This window comes from Pyrgilauda ruficollis, unplaced genomic scaffold (genome assembly GCF_017590135.1).
Source record: "Pyrgilauda ruficollis isolate IOZ18807 unplaced genomic scaffold, ASM1759013v1 scaffold95, whole genome shotgun sequence".
Classification (NCBI taxonomy): Eukaryota; Metazoa; Chordata; class Aves; order Passeriformes; family Passeridae; genus Pyrgilauda; species Pyrgilauda ruficollis.
The window spans coordinates 39,748-63,979 of record NW_024531599.1 but is presented as its reverse complement, the minus strand read 5'-3'; the positions used below and the strand labels follow the sequence as shown (position 1 = coordinate 63,979).

The window sequence follows — 24,232 nt, the reverse complement described above, 5'->3', positions numbered from 1 at the left end:
GTGCAAGACCCTTCACATCTGTGTATGTACGTGTGTGCGGGCAGGGCGCACATGTGCACCTCACACGAGTGTGCGCAACCTGCGCGCAGTGCGCGCTCGCTACCCCCGCGCTGCCACTGCCGGTGCGGCTGCGGGTGCCGCTGGCGAGTGCCGGGGGCGGCGGCGGCGGCTCCTTTAAGAGCGGCCGGGCCGGTGAATTGGCGGCTCCGCCCCTGCGGGCGCGCGCGGGCGAGGGCGGGGTGCAGGCGGCGGAGCGGGTCGCAGCGGGCACCGGCACCGGGGGCACCGGGGGGCAGCGGCCATGGGCCCTCCGCCCACCCGCCGGGCCGCACTCCGGCTGCTGCCGCTGTTGCTGCTGCTGCCGCTGCCCACACCGGGACCCGCCATCGCCACCGGCATCGGCTCCGGCATCGGCAGCGGCACCCGTACCCGTCCGTCCAGCACGCTACCGGCGCCACTCCAGCTCCGCGGCGGCACCGGGATCAGCGGCGGCGCGTTGTCTCTGCCGAGCACCGGGGACAGCGGCGACAACGCTGGGCCCGCAGCAGCCGCGGGCGGCAGCGATGGGACTGCATCAGGCACCGGCTCCAGCGATGGTGCGTGGCCCCCGCCGAGCACCGGGAACAGCGGCGACAGCGCTGGGCCGGCATCGGCCGTGGGCGGCAGCGATGTGACGGTACCAGGCACCGGCTCTTCCAGTGGGGACAGCGGCGGTGGCATTAGGGGGTTCCCAGGTATCGGCGGCTCCAGGGTTACCGGAGACACTGGAGGCACCGTGCATGCTGGAGACACCTGGAAGCCTGGAGGCACTGGGGGCGTTGGAAGCGCCAGGGATGCTGGAGGCACCCGGGATAGTGGAGGCACCGGGGTTACTGGAGGAACTGGAGACACTGGAAGCACTCATGTCCTCAGGGGCACCAGGAGCGCTGGGAATACTGGACACACTGGGGACACCAACATCCCCATGGAGGACACCGGGAGCACTGGGAACATGCTGAGCACTGTGGGTGTTTGGAGCACTCCAGTCCCCAGCGGCACCAGGAATTCTGAACTCACTGGAGAGACTGGGAGAGTCTCCAGAGATGCTGGCAGCACTAGGAAAGTCCCCAGGGATACTAGGAGCACCAGAGATACTGAACATAATGGGGAGACTGGGAAAGACCCCAGCAACACCAGAAGCACTGTGGACACTGGACATGCTGGGAACACCAATATCCCCAGGGAGACCACTGGCACTGGGGATACAATAGACGCTGGGGACGTTGTGGAGTTCCAGACCACAGCAGTCTCTAGGCCCCCCATACCTCACCACCGTCCCTGCCGCAGCCCCAACACAGCACCGCAGTTCCAGCCCTCCAGCTACCAGGCCACAGTGGAGGAGAACCGGCCAGCAGGCACTCCAGTGACACAGGTGACAGCACACGACCCTGATGAGGGCGAGGCAGGCAGACTGCACTACTCTATGGCTGCACTCTTCGACAGCCGCTCTGATGACCTCTTCACCGTGGACCCTGTCACTGGTGCCATCAGCACCGCTGCACCACTGGACCGCGAGAGCAAGAGCACTCACGTGTTCCGCGTGACAGCAGTGGACCACGGGACACCCCGGCGCAGTGCCATGGCCACACTGACGGTGACAGTGAGTGACACCAACGACCATGACCCAGCCTTTGAGCAACCAGAATACCGGGAGAGTGTGCGAGAGAATCTGGAGGTGGGCTATGAGGTACTGACAGTGCGGGCCACCGATGGCGATGCTGGTCCCAATGCCAACATCCTCTACCGCCTCCTCAATGCCGGTGATGCCAGCAAGGTCTTTGAGATCGATTCCCGCTCAGGTGTCATCCGCACCCTTGGCCCTGTGGACCGGGAAGTAGTGGATGCCTTTGAGCTGTTGGTGGAGGCCACAGACCAGGGCCAGGATCCAGGTCCCCGGAGTGCCACAGCCACTGTCCACATCGCTGTGGAGGATGACAATGACAATGCGCCGCAGTTCAGCGAGCGACGTTACGTGGCACAGGTCCCTGAGGACGTGGTACCCAATGTGGCAGTTGTGCAGGTGATGGCCACCGACCGTGACAAAGGCAGCAATGCACTGGTGCACTATAGCATTGTCAGTGGCAACACCCGTGGGCACTTCTACATTGATGCGCAGACAGGCACGCTGGATGTCGTTACCCCTCTGGACTACGAGGTCACCAAGGAGTTCACCCTGCGGATCCGGGCGCAGGATGGGGGCCGCCCACCTCTCTCCAACATCAGCGGTTTGGTTACCATCCAGGTGTTGGATGTCAATGACAATGCACCCATCTTTGTCAGCACGCCCTTCCAGGCCACAGTGCTGGAGAATGTCCCCGTGGGCTACTCCGTCATCCATGTACAAGCCATTGATGCCGATTCAGGTGACAACAGCCGGTTAGTTTACACCTTGCTGGAGACTGGCACCGGCTTCCCCTTTGCCATCAACAACAGCACCGGGTGGATTGTGGTGGCCTCTGAGCTGGATCGGGAGGTAGTCGACTTCTACAGTTTCGGGGTGGAGGCGCAGGACCATGGCACCCCACCAATGGCCTCCACGGCCAGCGTCAGTGTCACCATCCTGGATGTCAATGACAACAGCCCTGAGTTCACCCAGCGGGAGTACAGCGCCCGCCTGAACGAGGACGCAGCAGTGGGCACCAGTGTGCTGACTGTCTCTGCTGTTGACCGTGATGCTTACAGTGTCATCACATACCAGATCTCCAGCGGCAACACCCGCAACCGGTTCTCCATCACCAGCCAGAGCGGTGGTGGGCTCATCTCCCTTGCCCTGCCCCTGGACTACAAGCTGGAGCGGCAGTACCTGCTCACCATTGCTGCCTCTGATGGCACCCGCCAGGACACTGCCCAGGTGGTTGTCAATGTCACCGACGCCAACACCCACCGCCCCGTCTTCCAGAGCTCCCACTACACCATCAACATCAATGAGGATCGGCCAGTGGGCACAACAGTGGTGGTCATCAGTGCCACAGACGAGGACACGGGGGAGAACGCCCGCATTACCTACCTGATGGAGGACAGCATACCCCAGTTCAGCATTGCTGCTGATACTGGTGCTGTCACCACCCAGATGGAGCTGGACTATGAGGACCAGGTGTCCTACACCTTGGCCATCACGGCACGGGACAATGGTATCCCGCAGAAATCTGACACAACTTACCTGGAGATCCTGGTGAGTGATGTCAATGACAATGCACCCCAGTTTCTCCGTCATTCCTACCAGGGATCCATCTACGAGGATGTCCCCACCTTCACCAGTGTCCTCCAGGTCTCCGCAACTGACCGTGACTCCGGGCTCAATGGCAGGGTCTTCTACACCTTCCAAGGGGGTGATGATGGTGATGGCGACTTCATCATTGAGTCCACCTCGGGCATTGTCCGCACTTTGCGCCGTCTGGACCGGGAGAATGTGCCGCTGTATTCCCTGCGGGCATTTGCCGTGGATAAGGGGGTGCCAGCCCGGCGGACACCAGTGGAGATCCAGGTGACAGTGTTGGATGTCAATGACAACCCACCTGTGTTTGAGCGGGACGAGTTTGACATCTTTGTGGAGGAGAACAGCCCCATTGGGCTGGTGGTGGCCCGGATCACCGCCACCGACCCCGATGAGGGCACCAATGCCCAGATCATGTACCAGATCGTGGAGGGCAACATCCCCGAGGTCTTCCAGCTGGATATCTTCTCTGGAGAGCTCACTGCCCTGGCTGACCTGGACTATGAAACCAAGGCTGAATACATCATGGTGGTCCAGGCGACTTCGGCACCACTGGTGAGCCGGGCCACCATCCATGTGCGCCTGCGTGACACCAACGACAACAGCCCCCAGCTCAAGAACTTCGAGATCCTCTTCAACAACTACATCACCAACCGCTCTGGCAGCTTCCCTGGGGGCGTCATTGGCCGCATCCCTGCCCATGACCCCGACGTCTCTGACCGCCTCACTTATGCTTTTGAGCAGGGCAATGAGCTCAACCTCGTGCTGCTGGACCCACACAGTGGGGACCTGCGCCTCAGTCCGGCCCTGGACAACAATCGCCCACTTGAGGCCATCATGAGGGTGTCTGTCTCTGGTAAGACCGCCACCCATGGAGGGGACCTTTCAGGGGGAGTGAAGTTTGTGGGTATATAGACCTCTATTTTTGCATGGAGGCAGGGTGTTATGGGGTCTCATTACCCTGTTTTGGCTGTCTCCACCCTCCAGATCGAGAGGAGGGGGGAATAATGGGATGCTGTGCCACCCTCACACCCCAGACATCCAAGCTGGAGGCTGTCGGGGTCCCTATCACCCCCTTTGCTTTCCCCACCCCCCTGGGCTGTCCAGAGGTGGTCCTGGCACTTCTCTGTCTGTCAGTGAGCAGGGTGGGCCAGGACCCAGTGCGTTTATTGGGGGAGCAGAGGCTGGTATGGGCCAGCAGGGTCCTGGTACCCTTGGGGGCTTGTTATGGGGGTGTGATGGGTGAATCTGGGAAGGCTGAGGGTGCAGTGCAGTATTGGGGGAGTCCTGGCACTGCCATGTTTGTGTTTCCAGGAGACTCCACTTGAATGAATTCAGTGCAGGAGACACAAGGCCTGGTGTGTGTATTCGGGGGGGGCAACCTGGCCTCCACTGAGAGGTGCCCAAACCCAGTGTGGGGGGGGGGATCATCGCAAAATGAGGGGGGTTGTGCCATCAATTGTCAGCACCATTTGGATGGTGGGCTGTCCAGGAGGTGCTTCTGGGGGATGGGGGTCACCCCAAGGTGGGGGAACACCTCCTTAGTCACCCCCAGGTCAGGGGGAAACTGGGTCACAGGCCATGCCTGATGTCCATTGTCCTCAGCCACATGGCCCCCATCGCCCCACAGCTTCCCCTGGCAGGGGTCCCTGCACTGGCCACACAAAGCAGGGGGCCCAGGCCACAAAGGGTGGGGGCAGGGAGTCCCCCGTGTCCCCCCCAAGCACAGGGGCAGGCGGGAGGGAAACAAAAGGTCCAGCCATAGCTGGGCCCTCGCAGCCGCAGCCATGGTAACCTTACCCCCCCGCCAGCCACTGGCTACCAGTCACTGGCCACAGGCCACTGGGCAGCCCTGGCCTCTGCCACCCCCTATGGCACTTCCTTCTGCCTGCTTGACCCCCCACCTGTCCCCATGTTCCCTTCAACCATCTCTCAGCCTGCTCCCCATCTGTCCTGCATCCCACTGCCCTCAGCCAGGGGGAGGACAAAGAAGAGGAGAAAGGTGGGTGCCCCACTGCTTAGCAGAGATTTTGCTCCCCCAGCCCCACAATCAGCACCAGCCCCACAATCAGCACCAGCCCCACAACCAACACCAACCCCGTAGCCAGCACCAGTCCCTTAACGAGCACCATCCCCATACCAGCCCCAGAAACAGCTCCAGCTCCATAACCAGCCCCAACCCCATAATCAACCACCAACCCCATTTAGATGCCCCACCCCACAGTGTCCAGGCAGGATGGGCATCCCATGACCCACACTGTCCCCATTCAATGGTTGCCAAGTGGAATGGGCACCCACAACCAGCACCAGCCCCATAACCAGCGCTGTCCCAATTCAGTAGTGGCCAGGTGGGACAAGAGCCTTGTAACCAGTTCCAGCCCCATTGCCAACACCATCCCCATCCCACTGTTGCTATCCTGTGGTAGGTGGGATGGGCACCCCAAAAGCAGTACCAGCCCCATAACCAGCACCAACCTTATAACCATCACTGTATCCATTCCTTGGTGGCTGAGCAGGAAAGGTTCCCCATAGCCTGCGCTGTCCGCACCTGACTGTACCCATTCCATGCCGGTAAAGTGGGATGGGCACCTCATAGCCAGTATTGTCCCCATTCCACAGTGGCTACATGGGCCAGGTGTTTCATGGCCAGTGCTGTCCCCATTCTATGGTGGCTGAGCGGGTCAAGCCCCCATAGCACCATCCCCGTCCAACAGCAGCTGATTCTGTTGGTTGCCCCATATCTAGCACTATTCCCATCCCATCACCCTTTCCCAGAGTTGTCCTTTGCTCTCACTGACCGCCTCCTGTGTCCCCACTTTGTCCCCAGATGGCGTTTACAGTGCAACAGCGCAGTGCACGCTGCGGGTGACGGTGATCACAGATGAGATGCTCAGCAACAGCATCACCCTGCGTTTGGCCGACATGTCCCAGGAGCGCTTCTTGTCCCCCCTACTCAGCCGCTTCCTGGAGGGGGTGGCTGCTGTCCTGGCCACCCCCCGCCACCGCGTCGTCCTTTTCAACATCCAGACGGACACAGACGTGGGGCCGGCCCGGATCCTCAATGTCAGCCTCTCGGCGCTGCTGCCGGCGGCGGTGCAGGGCACATCGCGGTTCTTCTCGTCAGAGGAGCTGCAGGAGCGGCTGTACCTTAACCGATCGCTCCTGGCGGCTACCACGGCCCAGCGAGTCCTGCCCTTTGATGACAACGTGTGTCTGCGCGAGCCCTGCGAGAACTACATGCGCTGCGTCTCTGTCCTGCAGTTTGACAGCTCCGCGCCCTTCCTCGCCTCCGACACCATCCTTTTTCGCCCCATCCACCCTGTCACGGGCCTGCGCTGCCGCTGCCCGCCTGGCTTCACCGGCGACTACTGCGAGACCGAGATCGACCTCTGCTACTCCAGCCCCTGCGGCAACAACGGGCGGTGCCGGAGCCGTGAGGGTGGATACACCTGCGAGTGCCACGAGGACTTCACTGGTTAGAGTCACTGGCCAGCCCTTCCTCGTCCATCCTCATCTTTCCACACCCAGCTCCTCTTCAGCCCTCCCTCCCTCCCTCCCTCTGCCGGTAGACTGGTGGCACTGGGACTATACCCCCTACCCCGCTCTGGGACTCCAGCTCAGGGGACCCCCCTGGTGGGGGGTGCCAGCCAGGTGGGGGAGGGCATGTGAGAGGAGGGGGCTTGGGTTTCCATGGTAATGGGAGGTGGTTGCCATGGTGATAAAGCTGGGGATAAAGATACTGGGGGATGGGGAGGGAGAAGGGATCCCCAACCTCCCATTTAGGGTGCTTGGTGTCACATTAGGATGCTTGGTGTCACACAGTGAGTGCCTGGGGGGAGAACTTGAGGGTTACTGGGGGCTGGGGAGGAGAGAGGACACCCATCCCCCATTTTTGGGATGCTGGTGCCGTTGGGGTATCACACAGGGAGCCCCACAAGCTGAGCACCTGAGGGGGGCCACTCTGGGTTTAATGGGGAGGTGTGGAGGGAAGATGGGACTCCTTACCCTAGTTTTGGGGTTTGGATGTCACACAGGGGAGCACTGTGAGCTGAGTGCCCGGGGGGGCCGCTGCACGCCGGGGGTCTGCCAGAATGGGGGCACCTGCCTGAACCTGCTGGTGGGGGGATTCCGGTGTCAGTGTCCCCCTGGGCACTATGAGAAGCCCTTCTGCACCATGAGCACCCGCAGCTTCCCCCCACACTCCTTCCTCACTTTTCGTGGCCTCCGCCAGCGCTTCCACTTCACCCTTGGCCTCACGTGAGCCTGGGGGAATCTGGGGGGGTGGGGGGTGATGTGTGCCCCTGTGGGTGTCACATGGAGCGTGGGGTAGATCATGGTGATGTTTGTCCTGTTGGCGTGAGATGAGTTGATGGGGTGTGAGGTGATGGGTGTCTTGTGGGCACTGGGCGGGTGGATAGGTGCCCCCATTGGCATCATTTGGGATATGGGATGGTGGGTGTCACAAGGGCATCAGATAGTGTGGGGATGCTCCATTGGCATAATGTGGGAGGGGTGGTGATCAGTGCCCCTTTGGCATCATATCAGCTGTGGGGTGATTGGGTGTGGGGTGATGGGCACCCTGAGGGTACAGAGTGGGAGCAAAGGGTGTGGGTGACCCCTTGGCAGGGGGGGCAGTGGGGTGGAGACGCCTTGTGGGGTCAGGGGCTGATGCATACGAGCATCTCACAGTGAGTACATGGGGTTGCAGTCATGGGGTTGGGCACGAGGGGTGTGCCTCAAGGGCATGGCAGGGTCAGGGGGTGTTGGGGAGTGCCAGGGAGGCATGGTAGGATTGGGGGGTATTGGGGCACTGCTGGCACTTTTGTCCTCCAGGTTTGCCACACAGGAGCGGGATGGGCTCTTGCTGTACAACGGGCGCTTCAATGAGCGACATGACTTCGTGGCACTGGAGATTGTGGATGAGCAGCTGCAGCTCACCTTCTCAGCAGGTACATGCTGCCCCTGCCATACCCTGGCCCCGTACCCTCACACCCTTGTGAGCGCTGTATCCTTCACTGCATCCCTCACTTCATCCCAGAGATCCCATCCTTGCACTGCCTGGCACTGCATCCTGGGCATCATATTCCTGGCACTGCATCTCTCATTGCATTCCTCACTGCATTCCTCACTGCATCCCTGGCCTGCCATTCTTGGTGCTGCCCAACGCTGCACCCCCAACATCCCGTCCCTGACACTGCATTCCTGGCACTACATCCTGGACATTCCCTTGCTAGCACTGCAACCCCTGCATCATGTCCCCAACACTGCATCCCTGGCACTGCATCCTGTGCATCCCATTCCTGGCACCGCCACCCCTCCTTGCCTCTGGCTGTGTTGCCCTGACGCTGTGCCCACAGGTGAGACCACCACCACGGTGTCACCCTTTGTGCCAGGAGGAGTCAGCGATGGGCAGTGGCACCGGGTGCAGCTGCACTACTACAACAAGGTGGGGGAATGGGGCTCCTGGGGGGCCACAGTGGGTGGGGAGTGTTTGGGGCAGACAGAGGAAAGGAAGATGGAGGGGAAGGGGGGGGGAATGGAGAGATGGGGGGATCAGGTAGGGGATTTGCGGCACCTAAAGGACCCCTAAGGGATGTGCCCACCCATGGGGGTCCCAAGGGATGGGAGATGGGAGATGGAGGAAGAGAAAGGAGTGGAGGGAGGGCAAGAGGGTGTTGGAGGGATGAGGAGAGTAGAGAGGAGATTTGGGGAACTCCAAGGGACTGTCAAGAGATGCCCCTATCCATGAGGACCTCAAGGGACCCTCACCCACTTCCTCACCCATTGGCCCCCTGAGGAACCCCACGTACTTTCCTCACCGGTGGGGACCCCTGAGGAATTGGAATGGGGGGATGGAGGAAGAGGAGATCAAAGGGATGGAGGCTTGGGGGGGATGAAGGGGACCACTGAGGGGTTTAAAGGGGGCTGAAGGGATGGAGGGGAGTGTTGGGGGATCTGAAGGGTGGGGGGCTGGTGGGCTGGAGGGACATGGGAGCCTGGTAAGGGTTGAGGCATCAGAGGGCTGTGGGAGGATGAGGAGCGGGACAGAGGCTGCAGGATGGGGGTCTTGGGCCCCCCTGCCTAATATGGGGCCTCCCAGCCGGTTGTGGGGCGCTCAGGGGTCCCACAGGGCCCGTCAGAGCAGAAGGTGGCTGTGGTGACTGTGGATGACTGTGACACGGCCATGGCCCTGCGCTTCGGGCCCCGTCTCGGCAACTACTCCTGCGCTGCCCAGGGCACCCAGACTGGCAGCAAGAAGTGAGAGGGGCCTGGGGATCCCATGGGTGGGGTCCCTTGGGGTACCCATAGAGGGGTCCCTATGGGTGTGGTACGTTTGGAGTCTTCTCTGGTGAAGGGTCGCTTGGGGGTCACAGATCCCTGTGGATGGGGGAGTCACTGGAGGTCCCCATGGGTTTGAGGGGTTCTCTTGGGGTCCCCATGGCACTGGGGGGAAGTGGGGAGTCCCTTGGGAGTCTGTTGAGTTCCCCATGGGGGAACACCCTTTGGGTGGTCCCTCAGGTCCCCATAGGTTTTGGGGTGAGTGAGTGTTCTTTGGGGGTCTCTTGTGACTCCCATGGGATGGGGGGTGGCTGGGTGTCCCTTGGGGTTCCTTCAGGGACCCCATGGGTTGTGGGGTCCCTCAGGGGTTTCTTGAGTCCCTGAGGTGATGGTGGGCTCTGCAGGTCGCTGGACCTGACGGGGCCATTGCTGCTGGGTGGGGTCCCAACACTGCCCGAGAGTTTCCCGATCCGCAGCCGGCACTTTGTGGGGTGCATGCGGCACCTCCACATTGACCAGCGCCCCGTGGACATGGCAGCTTTTATTGCTAACAACGGCACCCTGCCCGGTGGGCTCCGGGATCGGGAGACTGGGGAGGGGCTGTGCTCCTTCGAGGAGAGGGAGATGGGGTGTGGGGTTAAGGGGTACCTGAAAAGTGTGGCTGTGTCCCCTGAATGGTGGGAGGGGGTTCCAGGGCTGGAGGGATGGATGAGCGTCCAGGGGGCATGGGGGATGCTGTGCCCCCTGGGTGTGGGATGGGAGGTTAGGGAGTGCAGGTGTGGGTTGAGGGGTACCAGGGTCATGGGGCTGTGCCTCCTGGGTGTGGGGAGAGGGTGCCAGAGTAATGGGGCTGGATAGGGGTCTGGGGAGACAGGGCAAAGCTGTGGGGAGGGAGTGAGAGAGTGCCAGGGCCATGGGGCTGGAGAGAGGTCCAGAGAATGGGCTGGGGCTCCCCAGGGTGTGGGATGGGAAGTCAGGGGATTCAGGTTTGAGTTCAGGGTTGCCAGGGCCACAGGGTGTGGGTTATAGAGTAGGGGTTGCTGGGGCTTGAGGGCTAGCTGGGGGCCCAGGTCTGGGCAGTGCTTGGGGGTTTCTGTGTTCCATGGGTGTGGGGAGGGGGTGCGAGGCTCATGGGGCTGGATGGGGGTCCAGGGACACAGTGGTAGAGCATTCTGTGTCCCCTGGTTTTGGGGTGGTGGGTGAGGGGCTGCCAGGGCCATTGAGCTGGAGTGGGTGGCACAGACAAGGCTGTGTCCCCTGGGGGTGGGGAGGTGCCAGGACTGGGGGGGTTGGATGGGCCTGTGTCCCCTTAGGGGTGGGGTTGGGATGTGGGGTGGGGGCTCATAGGGTGCTAGAACCATGGGGTTGGATAAGGGTTCAAGGATGTGGGGGTGTCTGTGCCCCATGGGGCCAGGGGTCCCAAGTCATGTGTGGCATAGACCCCCGTGCTCCCTCACAGGTTGTCCTCCCAAGAAGACCCTGTGTGACACCAACACATGCCACAACGGTGGCACCTGTGTGCATGAGTGGGGGGGATTCAGCTGCCGCTGCCCACTGGGCTTTGGGGGCAAAACCTGCCAGGAGGGTACTGGGGGGCCCGGGGGGACATTGTGGTGGGGCTGTGTGGCATCCGTAGGGCTTGTTGTGGGTCTGTGGGGGGGCATGGGGAGGGTCTCTGGGTGGGTGTGGGGGGTGTGGGAAGGGGGTGAGAGGCATCCCTGCTTGTGTTTGGGGGTCTGTGGAATTGTTGTGGGTTCATGAGGGGGTATGGAGGATCTGTGGGAGGGTGTGTTGGCATCTGTGGGATGTGCATGGGATCCCCAGGTGGTGTGCTGGGTACGTGAGAGGCTGCATGGGTTGTGGGGGGTCCTGGGTGGGGTGCAGGAAGTCCACGGGCAGGTGTGGGTGGTCTGTGTGGGGGGGCCGTGTCATGGCATGGGGGTCCTTGGGGTGGGCTTGTGGAGGGTCATGGTGTTGCCTCGCAACCCACGTGCATGCCCCACAGAAATGGCAGGCCCACAACGGTTCGTGGGCAGCAGCCGCGTGGCGTGGAACGGGCTGGCACTGCCCCTCTCCCTGCCCTGGCCAGTCCGCATCATGTTCCGCACCCGGCACTCCCGCGGGGTTCTGCTGCGAGCAGGGGCTGGAGGTCGCCTGACCCTCATCCTGCAGGTGGGCACGGGGGAGGCATGGGGAGGGCACCAGCGAGTCGAATAGGGGAGTTTTCCTGAGGAAGGCGCCGGGGAGGGGAGGTGGTTGCCATGAGGTGTTATTGATTTGGGTGGGGGTCATTACCACAAGAGGTTTTGGTTTTGGTGTCATTGGCATGGGGATTATAGCTTTGGGGGGAGGTCATTGCCCTGGGAGGTGTTGACTTGAGCGGGAGTATAGGGGAATTGGCACTGGCGCAGTGCCAGGGGTTATTGCTCTGAGGATGGGGGTGTTATTGGCATTTATTGGCATTGGGGAGTTGTTGGCACAGGGCTTATTATCCTGGGGGGGTCATTGCCCTGGGGGAGTCATTGGAATAGGAGGTATTGCTGGGTGGTTATGTATGGCCATGTGAGGTAGTGGCGTGGGTGGTTGGAATAGGGCAGTTACTCTGTGCCAGGGGAGCATTGCCCTGGAGGGGGGTCTGTTGGCATTGGCGGTATTGCTGGGGGTGGGGGGAACAGTGCAAGGGGGTGCCACTCCTTGAGGGGGCATTACCTGATGGGTTGTCTTATTGTCCATGGGGAAATTGTATTTCCCAGTGGGCAGTGCCTGGTGCCCACCAAGTTTTTGGGGTCCTTGACATGTCTATCCCTCACAGCTGAGCGAGGGGCAGGTGGAGGCTGGTGCCTGGCAAGGGGGGGCCCGTTTGGCCACCCTGCGTCTGCCCCAGGCCAAAGTCAATGACGGTGCCTGGCACCACGTGGAGCTGGAGCTGCGGGGGGGCCCTGGCCGCGCCCCCTCTGCCACCCTTCTCCTTCTCACCCTCGACTATGGCCGCCACCAGGTATGGGGAGAGTGAGGCACAGGGGGACATCCACTCTGATGATCCCCATGTGCCACCGTGGCACCCCCTGTGGCACCCCAAGGCACCCATGGGGGTCCCTGTGCCCCCCAGGCGGTGGGCGATGTCCCTGGAGAGCTGCAGGGATTGCGGCTGCGCACGCTGAGCCTCGGGGGGCTGCTGGGGGACAGTGGCACCGTGGAGGAGGGGTTCCAGGGGTGCCTGCAGGTACGGAAGTGTGGGCACGTGGGGAGCATGGGCTGGTGGGTGTAGGGGAGGGGGGTGGGCTTGGGGATGTGGAAGAGGTGATAGGGACATGGTCACAATGGGAGGGCAGCACAGCGACATGGACACAGGGACATAGCTTGGGGAAATGGGCACAGGGATGTGGGCACAGATGCTGGTGATGTGGCACAGGGTAAGGAGAGGACACAATGAAGCAGGGCCTTGCCTTGGGGACGGGGACATGAGTATGATGAAGTGGTGCACAGGGACATATACACAGGGGTTGGGGACATGGCCACAATGGGAAGGAGCGCAGGGACATGGGCACAGGGGTTTGAGAACGTGACAGAGAGAAGTGGGTGCATGGGCAGGATGGTGGGAGGCACAGGGATGTGCACAAGGACAGGAGGACATGGGCAGAATGGGTGGGAGGCACAGGGATGTGTCACAGGGTTTGGGGACGTGAAGTGGGGCATAGCACAGGACATGGGGACATGGGCAGGATGGAGAAGGGCACAGGGATGTGGGTACAGGGAGATGACACAGGACAAGGAGACATCGGCTGTGTGGGCAGAAGGACATTGGGGATGCACTGGGTACTCATGGGCATAGTGACATGGGGTGCAGGGTCATCGCCCCAAGGCCTGGGCAGGATGGGGACATGGCTGTGGGGACACGGGTGTGATGGGGGAGGTCATGGGTTGTACAGGGGGTACCGGCTGGTGTTGGGGCCACTGAAGCACCCAGAGGTGATGTGACTGGAGAGGGGGACTGGAGTGACATAGTGGGTCCTGGTGTGGGGTTCAGTGTGTCATGTGTTGTGGGGACAGACTGAACAGGGTGACACAAAAGGGTGACACAAAAGGTCCTGGGTGGTAGCAAGGCCCATTGATACTGGGCATGGCACTGGGGTAGGAGGGGTCATGGTGGTTGTGGCGTCACTGGGGTCACTGTCAGATGACCCCGCACAGGGAAGTTGGTTTGGGGTGAGGGGGTGTCCCAGGTCAATGAGAGGTCACTGCAGGTGACACAGTAGTGTCACCAGGTGGTGGCTGAGTTTGGTGCTGAGGTACGATGACAGGTGACACGATGCAGGGGATTCAGGGTGGCACAGTGGGTCCAGTGCCATGGTGGGGGAAACTGAGGAGGGGATGACAGTGCAGGGTGGTCCAGATTGTCCTGGGATGTCCTGTGTTGTGGCAGGGGACACTGAGGTAGGAATGACAGTGGGGCAGGGGATTTTAGGGTGACGTGGTGGGTCGTGTGTGGTGATGAGATCACACTGATGGTGACACTGTGTAGGGAGTTCTCGTGGGGTCTCTGGGGAATGGTGAGGGAAACTGAGGAATGGAGTGGAGTGTGTTGGGGGGTCCAGGGTTGCTTGGGGGGGGGTCTTAATGAGGACATTGATGAGTGACCCTGCAGGGCCTGCGTGTTGGGGACCCTGTGGTGACTGCGGGTGCCCTGAGCCTGGCACAGGCGGCGCAGGTGAATGTGGAGGGGGGCTGTGCCCTGCCTGATCCCTGCGACTCGGGGCCCTGCCCCCCCCACAGCTACTGCAGTGACGATTGGGACAGTTTCTCATGCCGCTGCCACCCCGGTGAGCAGGGATCCCCCAGGCCTCTGAAACTCCTTCGACACACCCCAGACTTCCCCCAATAGCCCTGGAACAAACACCCCTGTGACAACCCCCTCTGCCACCCCAGTGAAGGGGGGACACCCTGAGACCTCTAAGACCCCCCAGCAGTCCCTTAACACTCCCTGACACCCTCCCGACATGGCCTGACACCCCCAGGATTCTGACACCCCTGTGACACCCCTCATTTCTATACCTTTGAATGGAGACCCCCTGACACCCCGTGGGACACTGACACCACTGAAACACCCCTGTGATATCCCCTACTGCTACCCTGGTGACCAGAGACCCCCTGGAACCCCCGACAAGTCCCAACACCCCCTGAGGCACTGCCACCCCTGTGACACCCCCCACTGCCACCCGCATGAGTGCAAACCCCCCGGCACCTCCTGACAGCCCTGAGACACTGCCATCCCCAGCACTGCCACCCTGTGACATATTGCCCCAAAAACACTACCATTTCTGGGCACCACCATTCCACCCCTGTCCCCAAGGCACTGCCACCCTCCCTTGTCACTGCTATCCTTATCACTGTCACTCCTGGGCACTGCCCCTCCCCCCCATCCCTGCCCCTGTCAGTGTCCCGTGTTGTTGTCTCCAATCCTGTCCTGTGCCCAGGGTACTTCGGTGACAGCTGTGTCAGTGCCTGTGCCCTGGACCCCTGCGAGCCTCCGGGCACCTGTACCCGCCATCCAGGCACGACCCCTGGCTATGCCTGTCACTGTCCCCCAGGCACCTTTGGGGCCCTCTGCCAGCACCGGTTGGTGACACTGTGGGGCACATGTGTGTTCTGGGGGGGCACGGAGCACCCAGGGGAGCAGGGGCATGGTGAAGGACACCGGGGGCAGGGGGTGGGGTGAGAGGAGGGTGGGCATATGGGGCAGGGTGGGTGTGCAAAGGGCGTAATGCATGTGCAAGAGCTGTGGTGGGTGTGCAAAAGGCAGGGGGAGCATGGAAAGGGAATGGCTGTGCAAGAGCTGTGGTGAGTATGCAGGGGTCACTGTGGATGAAAAGTGATACTGTGGGTGTAGAAGTGGCACAGTAGGGGTGCAAGGGGCACTGTGGAGGTACAGATGGCACTGTGAGGGTACAAGTGGCCATGTGGGTATGCAGGGGACAGTGGGGGTGTACAAGGGGCCATGTGAGTTTACAAGTGGCATTGTGGGAGCATTCTGGCATGATGCCCGAGTGCCAGCTCCATTGTCCCCAGGGAGGCGCAGCCATGCCCACGGGGGTGGTGGGGACACCCCACGTGTGGCCCCTGCAGCTGCGATGTCACCCATGGCTTTGACCCAGACTGCAACAAGACCACGGGCGAGTGTCGCTGCAAGGTGGGACCTGCCAGCCCTTGTCACCTCCCCTGCCAACCCCTGCCATCCTCCTGTCGCGCCTCTGTTTCTCCCTGCCACCCCACTGTCACCCTGTCACCTCCCTGTCACACCCTCTCATGCCCCCAACAACCTCCCAGTCACCTCCCTGTCACCCTCTATCAGCCCCCTGTCACCCCATCCCCGTACCTGCACTGACCCTGTGTCCCTCCAGGACAACCACTACCGCCCACCAGGAGGGGACACATGCCACCCCTGTGAGTGTTACCCCACTGGGTCATTGTCACGCCGCTGTGATGCCAACACTGGACAGTGCCCTTGCAAAGCTGGTGTCATCGGTCGTCACTGTGACCGCTGTGACAACCCCTTTGCTGAGGTGACAGCCAGCGGCTGCGAAGGTGGGGGACTGTCAACTTGTGTGACCCTGTGCCACCCTGAGTGCCCACCATCACCCTGCTGTCACCCTCCATTTCTCTGTGACCTTGTGTCACCCTGTGTCACCTTGTGTCATCCTGTATCACCCTGAGTGCCAGTGACCAGGTATTACTGTCACTCTGCTGTCACCCTGCTGACCCCATTGTCACATTGTGTCACATTGTGTCACCTTGTGTCATCCCACTGTTACTCTGTGTCACACTGGTGTCATCCTGCTGTCATCCTGTGTCACCCTACACCACCTTGTGCCATCCTGGTGTTCCCCTGCTCTGCCACAGCTGTCATCCTGGGTGCCAGTGAGTGCCGTTGTCACCCTGTGTCACCCTGTGTCACCCTACTCTGCCCTGTTGCAACCCTGTGTCGCCCTGTGTTACTGTGAGTGCCAGTGACTGGGTGCTACTGTCACCCTGCTGTCACCTTGTGCTACCCTGCATCACCGCCTTGTCACTTTGTGTCACCTGCTGTCACCATGCTGTAACCCTGGCTGCTGGCAACTGAGTACCACCAACACCTTGGTTGTTGGTGTAATCCCATTGACACCTTGTGTTGCTCCACTGTCATCCTGTGTCGCACTGCTGTCACATTGCTATCACCCTGTGCCACTTTGTCACCCTACTTTCACCCTGTGTTATCCTTTTGTCATCCTGCTCTGCCACTGCTGTCGCCATGCTGTTAGCCTGTGTCACCCGGTGTCACCCTGGGTTCCAGTGACCAGGTGCCACTGCCACCCTACTGTCACCCTGTGTCCCCCATTTTGATGCCCTGCTGTGTCTTGCAGTGAACTACGACAGCTGTCCCCGGGCCATTGAAGCCAGCATCTGGTGGCCCCGCACACGGTTTGGGCTGCCAGCTGCAGCCCCATGCCCCAAGGGCTCTGTGGGTACGTGGGTACATGGGGACGGGACAGGGGTGGCACTGGGCACACTGCCAGAATGGGGCTGGGGGTGGCACAGTGGTGACATCACTGGGATGGGGCTTAGAGGGGTTGACACTATGGTGGCATTGCTTGGGTGGTATAGGGAGGTGACACTATGATTACACTGGTAGGGAGAGAGACCTGATGGGGAGAGAGGACACCATGGTGTCACTTCAGGGTGGTGGTATGGTGGTGGCACTGCTAGGATGGGATGTTGACACCCATCCAGTGGGACAAGGCTGGGGTGTATCATGGTGGTGGCACCAGTTGGATGGAGCTGGGGTGGGGTGGCACCATGGGGCATCACTGGGACAGGGCAGGGGGGTGATACTGTAGTGGCATTATTGGGTTGGTATAGGGAGGTGACACTGGGGTGAGGCTGCTAGGATGGGTTAGGGGTGGTGACACCTTGGTGGTACTACCGAGATGGTGTGGGGGTGACACGAGTGTGGACTTGTTGAGATGAGGCTGTGGTGTCACTGCAGAGAGCATGACACTGTCTTGGTGGTGTCACTGCGGGGTGGCACAGGAGTGTGACACTGTGGTGGCACAGCTGGAACAGGGCATGGCACCACTGAGACAAGGCTGGGGGCACCACTCTGGCGTCACTGCAGGGTGGAACAGGAGTGTGACACTGGCAGCACTGCTGGCATGCTGTGAGGTGAGGCTGCCCCATTTTCCCCGTGGTGCACTCAGTGTCCCCATCCCACAGGCACGGCACTGCGCCACTGTGACGAGCACAAGGGCTGGCTGCCCCCCAACCTCTTCAACTGCAGCGCGCTGGCCTTTGCTGCCCTTCGCCCCTGGGTGAGCCAGGGGAACACCAGCAGCAGCCATGCGACAGTGCCACTGGGGCTCCCCTGACTCTGTGTCCCCCCCAAGGCGGAGCAGCTGGTGGGCAACGAGTCACGGTGGGATGCAGGGCAGTCCCGGCGTGTGGCGCTGGCACTGCGTGAAGCAATGCGCGAGGCCCGCGAGTACTTCGGCAGCGACGTGCACCTGGCGTACCGGCTGGCAGGGGCCCTGCTGCGCCATGAGAGCCGCCAGCGCGGCTTCCGCCTCGCTGCCACCCAGGACGTGCACTTCACTGAGGTGGGCATGAGATCACAGGGATGGGCACATGCCCGGAGTGGGAATGGGCAAAGTGGAAAAGAGGTTGGGATGATGAGCACTCCCATGGCGGGGATGTGGGTGCCTGAGCCCAGACACCAGGGTGATGGGCACTTTCTTCGGGAGGGATATGGGGGCAGGAGAGCAGATACCTGGGTGACAGGCGTTGTGGAGGGAGGCTGAGGGAGAAGGAAAAGAGGTTGGAGTTATGGGGACCCCTTATGGAGAGGGCCATATTTGGGCAGAAGGTCAAATACTGGGGTGATGGGCATCTGCATGGGGAGGTGGGAGGTGTTGGTGCAGGAACCTGGCTACCAGGGTGGATGGCACCCACCTGGGAAGGGTGTTGATGAGGGAGCCCATGCACCAGGGTCATGGGCACCCACCTAGGAAGGAATGTTGGTGTAGGAGGTTTGATGCCAGGGTGGTGGGCACCCCTGACCAGCAGGTGTTGGTGTTGGTGTGGCTCAGGGTGCACCCTCAACTTTGTGGGGGTTCAGCAGCCCCATTTCCCCACTGCTGGTGCCAGGGTGCCCCAGCCATAGAGTCCTGCAGGGGAGGTTAGGGACTCCCTCCCCAGACCCTAAAGTGCCAGCTCCCAGTGCCACTACCTCTGCCTTGCCCCCAGAACCTGCTGCAGGTGGGCAGTGCGCTGCTGGACATGGGGAACAAGCGTCACTGGGAGCTGATCCAGCAGACGGAGGGTGGCACAGCCCAGCTGCTGCAGCACTTCGAGGAGTATGCACGAGCCCTGGCACGGAATATGCCCCAGACTTACCTCAGCCCCTTCACCATTGTCACCCCTAACATCGGTCAGTGGGAACATGTGTGGGAACATGTGTGGCCAGAGGGCTGTGATGGGAGGTATCTGCCTGGGAACACAGGCATGCTGGGAACGTGTGTGTGCCTGGGGACACATGTGCCCTTGGTGTGGTGCTGGGCACATGGGCAGGGATGTGCCTGGGGAATGTATGGGCTGGGGACATGCACATGTGTCTGGGAACATAGACATGTATATACCTGGCGTATGTGTGCACAAGGGCATGTGTGTGCACAAGGGCATGTGAGCTGGGAGCATGCATGCATGTCTGATGGGTACCTGGGAACATGTGCTGGGATCACGCACATTTGTATGGCTGGGAAACATGTCCTGGGGAACACGGGTGTGCCTAGAGGCATATGTGTGTCCCTGGGGACATGGGCTGTGGTCTGTGTGCCCTGGGTTCAGTGGGTGCTGGGTACAGAGGATGCTGTGTTCTGTGTGTCCCAGGGTTGGTGGACGCTGGGGTCCGTGGGTGCTGCGGTCCATGTGCCCGAGGGTTGGTGGCTGCTAGTGTCTGTGGGTGTGTGGATTCATTGCTGTGAGGTTGTTGGATGTCAGGGTCAGTGGGTGCTAGGCTCAGTGGTTTCTGGAGTCTGTGTGCCACAGGATTGGTGGGTGGTGGGATCTGTGGTCCTGGGGTCTGTGTGCCAGGCTCCATGGCTCTGGGGTTCGTGGGTGCCAGGGTCAGTGCATGCTGGAGTTGGTTTGTGCTGGGCTTGGTGTGCCCTGGGATTAGTGGATGCCGTGGTTGGTGTGTCCTGGGGTCAGTGGGTGCCAAGGTCTGTGTTCCCCAGGGACAGTGGCTACCAGGATTGCTGGATGCTGGTATTGGTGTGTACTGGGCTTGGTGCACACTGGGATCAGTGAATGCTGGGGTCGGTATGCCCTGGGGTTGGTGGGTGCTGGGGTCTGTGTGCCTCAGGGTTGGTGGGTGCCATGCCGGGCCGTGAGTGATGTGGTGCCACAGTGGTGTCGGTGGTGCGCCTGGACAAGAGCAGCTTCACGGGTGCCCACCTGCCACGGTATGAGGCGCTGCGGGGGGAGAAACTCCCAGATCTAGAGACGACCGTCATCCTGCCTGACAGCATCTTCCGGACCCCTGAGGACAGGCGTGAGTCTGGGGCATAGGGGGGACAGGGGGCAGGGTTGGGGACCCACTTGCATCCATGGGGCTGGCAGAGCTTGGGGGACCGCCCATTTGGCCATGGGGACATGGCATAGCTGGGGACCCTCGCTGGGGGTTGGCAGCGATGGGGGAAGCCCAGAATGCCCATGGGGTGACAGGGTTGGGAATCCCAGTGCCACCATGCGGAATCCAGTGTGGCCATGCGGCTGGCAGGTTTGGGACCCCAGGATGGTACTAGCATGGCTGGGGACCCTGGTCAGGATGCAAAGACCAGGGACTCCAGGATGGCATCAGAGATCCTGGTGTGGCCGTGGCGGGGGGGCAGGGTTAGAGACACAAATGCGACCATGGGAACCTCATTGTGGTCATAGAGCTGACAGGGTTGGGGACTCTGGTGTGGACATGGGGACCCCTGGGGCTGGAAGTGTTGGGGGAACCTTGTTGTGGTCATGGGACTGGCAGAGATGGGGACTCCAGGGTGGCCATAGGGACCCCAATGAGGTCTCAGAGCATCATGCTGCCCCCTGCCCATGGCCCCCAGGCCCCTCAACCGGGCATGGGCAGGCACCACAGGGCATAGGTGGGCAGGAGGAGGAAGAGGAAGATGAAGCAGGCGAAGAGGAGAAAATGGAGGAGAAGGAGGCAGGGATGACTGTGGTGACCCGGCACAAGCGCCACCCATCCCTGGGTGAGGGCCAGGCCATCGTCAGCGTCATCATCTACCGTACCCTGGCTGGTCTCCTGCCCCAGCACTTCGACACCGACAAGCGCAGCCTCCGGTGCCACTGGGGATGGGGGCTTGGGAGGTTGGGGGTGGCACGTAGGGGTGTCAGGGCAAAACCAAGCATCTTGGGGGGTATAGGAAGATGGGGCCAGGGGTGTCTGGAGGGTTCCTGGGGGAGGGATGGTAAAGGGGTGCACACGGGGTGCCCTTTACTGGGAGGCACAGAGAATGCTTGAGGATGGGGAGAGAGGGCTGGGGAGGTGGTTCAGGGGCTGCCCAAGGATGGTGCACATGGGGTGCCCAAAAAAGAGGGCACAGGGGAGAAAGAGGTGCCTTCACAGTGTCTGTGTGGTGCCAGGGCACTCTGTGGCACCAAGGTGGGTTTTGGGGCACCCTGAGTGGGCTCCCTGACACCGGTGTCCCCCAGGGTGCCCAAGCGCCCCGTCATCAACACACCAGTGGTGAGCATCAGCGTGCACTCGGGGGGCACGGATGGCGTGGGGGGCATGGGGACCCCCCGGGTGCTGGCCAAACCCGTCACCCTCCAGTTCCGGCTGTTGGAGACCCAGGAGCGCTCCAAGCCCATCTGCGTCTTCTGGAACCACTCTCTGTGGTGAGGGCAGGACAGGGGACACCCCAGGGGTGAAAGGAACACCCTGGGGGCACTGGGACATCTCAGCAGAGGGACACAGGACTGGGGATGGGAACACCTTGGGGAAGATGGGTACACTCCAGAGGGACAAGGGGTCTCCCCAGGGAGACAGGAGACCTGGGGATAAGGACACCCAGGGGAACAGGGGATATCCTAGGGAACACCCTGGAGGGATGGGGACATCTTGGGGAGTTAGGGACAACATGGGGGGACACAGACATGCTGAAGTAACAGGGGACATGGTACACACTAGGGGAATAGGAAACATCATGGGGGGAGATGGGGACACCTCGGAGGGGACAGCAGACATGGAATGGGGACACCCTAAGGAGATGGGGACACTCTGTGGGTACAGAGAGCAGGGGGATGGGGACATCCCATGGAGACAGGGGACATAACAGGGATAGGGACACCTTAAGGGGACAGGGAATATGGGGACAGGGCAGGATGGATGCCCCAGTAACCCTGCGGGTCATGGGTGAGTAACACGGGAACAGGACATGAGGACTCTAACCCTGGTGGCTGTCAGATAGGATGGGGGTGTGTCCCCAAATAGAGGGGTGTTCCCGCGTGAGCACCTGGTGGGTGAGTGTCCCCAGGCGGCAGCGGTTGTCTCTGCTGGGTGGATGGATGTTCCAGTGGGTGGGTGTGTGCTGTCTGTGGATGTACCTGGTGGGTGTGAGTCCCTGTAGGAGGGTGATGCCAGCAGGTGTCCCCAGCACGTGTGTCCCTGGTGGGTTTAAAAGGGTGGAGCTACACAATGTGGGTGGGGTTTTGAGGGGCATGGTTGAAGTGCTGTGAATGCTGGTGGGTGTCCAAGTGTGTGACGCCTTGGATGGATGTCCTGGGTCGGGCGTGTGTCCCTGGGCAGGGGTGGATGTTCCCGGTGGGTGTCCCTGGTGGGCGTCCCCAGTGTGTGTGTATGTGTTTGTCCCCGGTGGGTGTCCTGGTGGGTTTTGTGGCTTATGTCACCTTTTGGTGCTGCGCAGGGCGGGCAGTGTAGGCGGCTGGTCGGCACGAGGCTGTGAAGTCGCCTTCCGCAACCAGAGCCACGTCAGCTGCCAGTGCCACCATCTGACCAGCTTTGCCGTCCTCATGGATATCTCCCGCCGAGAGGTGGGGACATGGAGGGGTGCCTGGGGGTACAGAGTGACAGATGGGATACGGGGGATGTGGAGGGACACAGTGACCCGGGGGGCATGGAATGACTCAGGGTGAGGGCCGTGGTGGGGACATGGGGGTGGATGGAGACACATGCACAAATAGGCACAGGGTGTCAGGTGGTCCCAGGCACAGGGGTGGGGCTTTATGGACAGGGGCGGGGATTATTGATAAAAGGGGAGGGACAGGGATAGGAGGGGCAGGGGCAGGGCGGCGGTGTGACTGCTCATGGAGTCCGAACTGAGAGAAGTGTGGGGCTTAAGTGGGGTGGCGCTAAATCCAAGGGGTATGGCTAAATCCAATGGGTGGGGCTCCCTTGAGGCGAGCTAAGTGGAATGGGCCGGGCTGTGTCACATCTGGCAGAGCTCCCCCAGGTGTGGGTCCAGTCAGCAGGAGTGGAATTCCAGTGGGTGCAGCTGAGCAGGCTGGGCCAATCGGTCTCCAAGGGGCAGAGCTTGTGTGGGTGGGGTTACAGGAGGTGTGGCCGAGGGATGCAGGCGCGTTTTCAGGGGCTGTGGCTGAGTAATGTGGGCAGGATTTCCTGGGGTGGGGTTGAAAACTGTGGGTGGGACATAAGGAGGTGTGGTCAGTGTTGTGGGTGCGGCTTCAGGGTGGTCGCAGCGTCGAGTGCAGTAGGTGGGGCGGAGCTGAGAGATGTGGGTGGGGTTTTGAGGGCTGGGGCTTAGTGGTACGGGAGAGGTTTCAAAGGGTGGTGCTACAAAATGTGGGTGGGGTTTTGAGGGGCGTGGTTGAAGTGATGTGACTAGGGGTTTCAAAGGGTGGGGTTACCAGGGGCGGGGCTGAATAATGTGGGCAGGGCTTCCTATTGGGCTATGCATTGTGGGCAGGACTTCCCAGACCCAGGGACTTCTTGCTTTGTAAGAGGGACCATGTATCTGTTGACGGGGATGTCTGGGGTTGCATGCCACTGAGCACATGCCTGACATATGCCGATCCTGGTGCTGCAGAACGGGGAGGTGCTGCCGCTGGCAGCACTCACCTACGGCTCCCTGGGCGTGGGGCTGGCGGGGCTGGCGCTGGTGGTCCTGGCCCTGGGGACCCTGAGGCGGCTGCGCTCCAACCGCCACAGCATCCGCCGGCATGGCACAGCTGCACTGTTCCTTGCACAGCTTGTCTTCCTGCTTGGCATCAACCAGGCCGATGTCCCGGTGTGTGGGAAAAGGGGGCTGGGAAAGGAGGGAGGGAGTGGGAAGGGCTGGTTGGGTCAGGGGATCTGCTGCCTTTGAAGTGTTCAGGTTGGTGGGGCTGAAATGGGTGGGGCTGAGGAGTGGGCACGGCCGTGGTGGGCTGGGCCTAAGGGGTGGCATCTGAAAGACATGAGGACTATAATGAGTGGGGGTCTGTCAAAGGGGTGGTGATCTCAAGGAGTGGAGTCTGTATAAAGGGGTGGGGCTTGCAAAGCAGTGGGGCTGATAAACGGGGTGAGGCTCCCTAAGGGGTTGGCTGTCAAGGGGGTGGGGCACATCAAAGAGGTGGGGCACTCAAGGGGTGAGGCCTATAAAAGGAATGAGACCTTTTAGAGGAGTGTGACTTCAACAGGGGAATCCT

At 61.3% G+C, this 24,232-nt stretch overlaps 1 protein-coding gene across 1 annotated transcript in view; it reads left to right on the top strand.

Moving 5' to 3' along the window:
- Positions 1–258: 258 nt before the first annotated feature.
- CELSR2 (cadherin EGF LAG seven-pass G-type receptor 2) overlaps positions 259–24,232 on the top strand; it is a 30,535-nt gene continuing 6,561 nt past the window's right edge. Inside the window, exons 1-24 of the mRNA XM_041489631.1 lie at positions 259–4,109; positions 6,081–6,728; positions 7,288–7,510; positions 8,087–8,202; positions 8,611–8,699; positions 9,354–9,511; positions 9,937–10,100; positions 10,992–11,117; positions 11,538–11,704; positions 12,345–12,530; positions 12,642–12,755; positions 14,178–14,352; positions 15,007–15,148; positions 15,599–15,719; positions 15,931–16,114; positions 16,930–17,031; positions 17,780–17,874; positions 17,950–18,159; positions 18,806–18,989; positions 19,968–20,111; positions 20,668–20,905; positions 21,278–21,463; positions 22,492–22,618; positions 23,632–23,832. Of these exons, the coding sequence (XP_041345565.1) occupies positions 302–4,109; positions 6,081–6,728; positions 7,288–7,510; positions 8,087–8,202; positions 8,611–8,699; positions 9,354–9,511; positions 9,937–10,100; positions 10,992–11,117; positions 11,538–11,704; positions 12,345–12,530; positions 12,642–12,755; positions 14,178–14,352; positions 15,007–15,148; positions 15,599–15,719; positions 15,931–16,114; positions 16,930–17,031; positions 17,780–17,874; positions 17,950–18,159; positions 18,806–18,989; positions 19,968–20,111; positions 20,668–20,905; positions 21,278–21,463; positions 22,492–22,618; positions 23,632–23,832 (7,908 nt within the window). The 5' untranslated portion in view covers positions 259–301. The remainder of the gene's footprint in view (positions 4,110–6,080; positions 6,729–7,287; positions 7,511–8,086; positions 8,203–8,610; positions 8,700–9,353; positions 9,512–9,936; positions 10,101–10,991; positions 11,118–11,537; positions 11,705–12,344; positions 12,531–12,641; positions 12,756–14,177; positions 14,353–15,006; positions 15,149–15,598; positions 15,720–15,930; positions 16,115–16,929; positions 17,032–17,779; positions 17,875–17,949; positions 18,160–18,805; positions 18,990–19,967; positions 20,112–20,667; positions 20,906–21,277; positions 21,464–22,491; positions 22,619–23,631; positions 23,833–24,232) is intronic.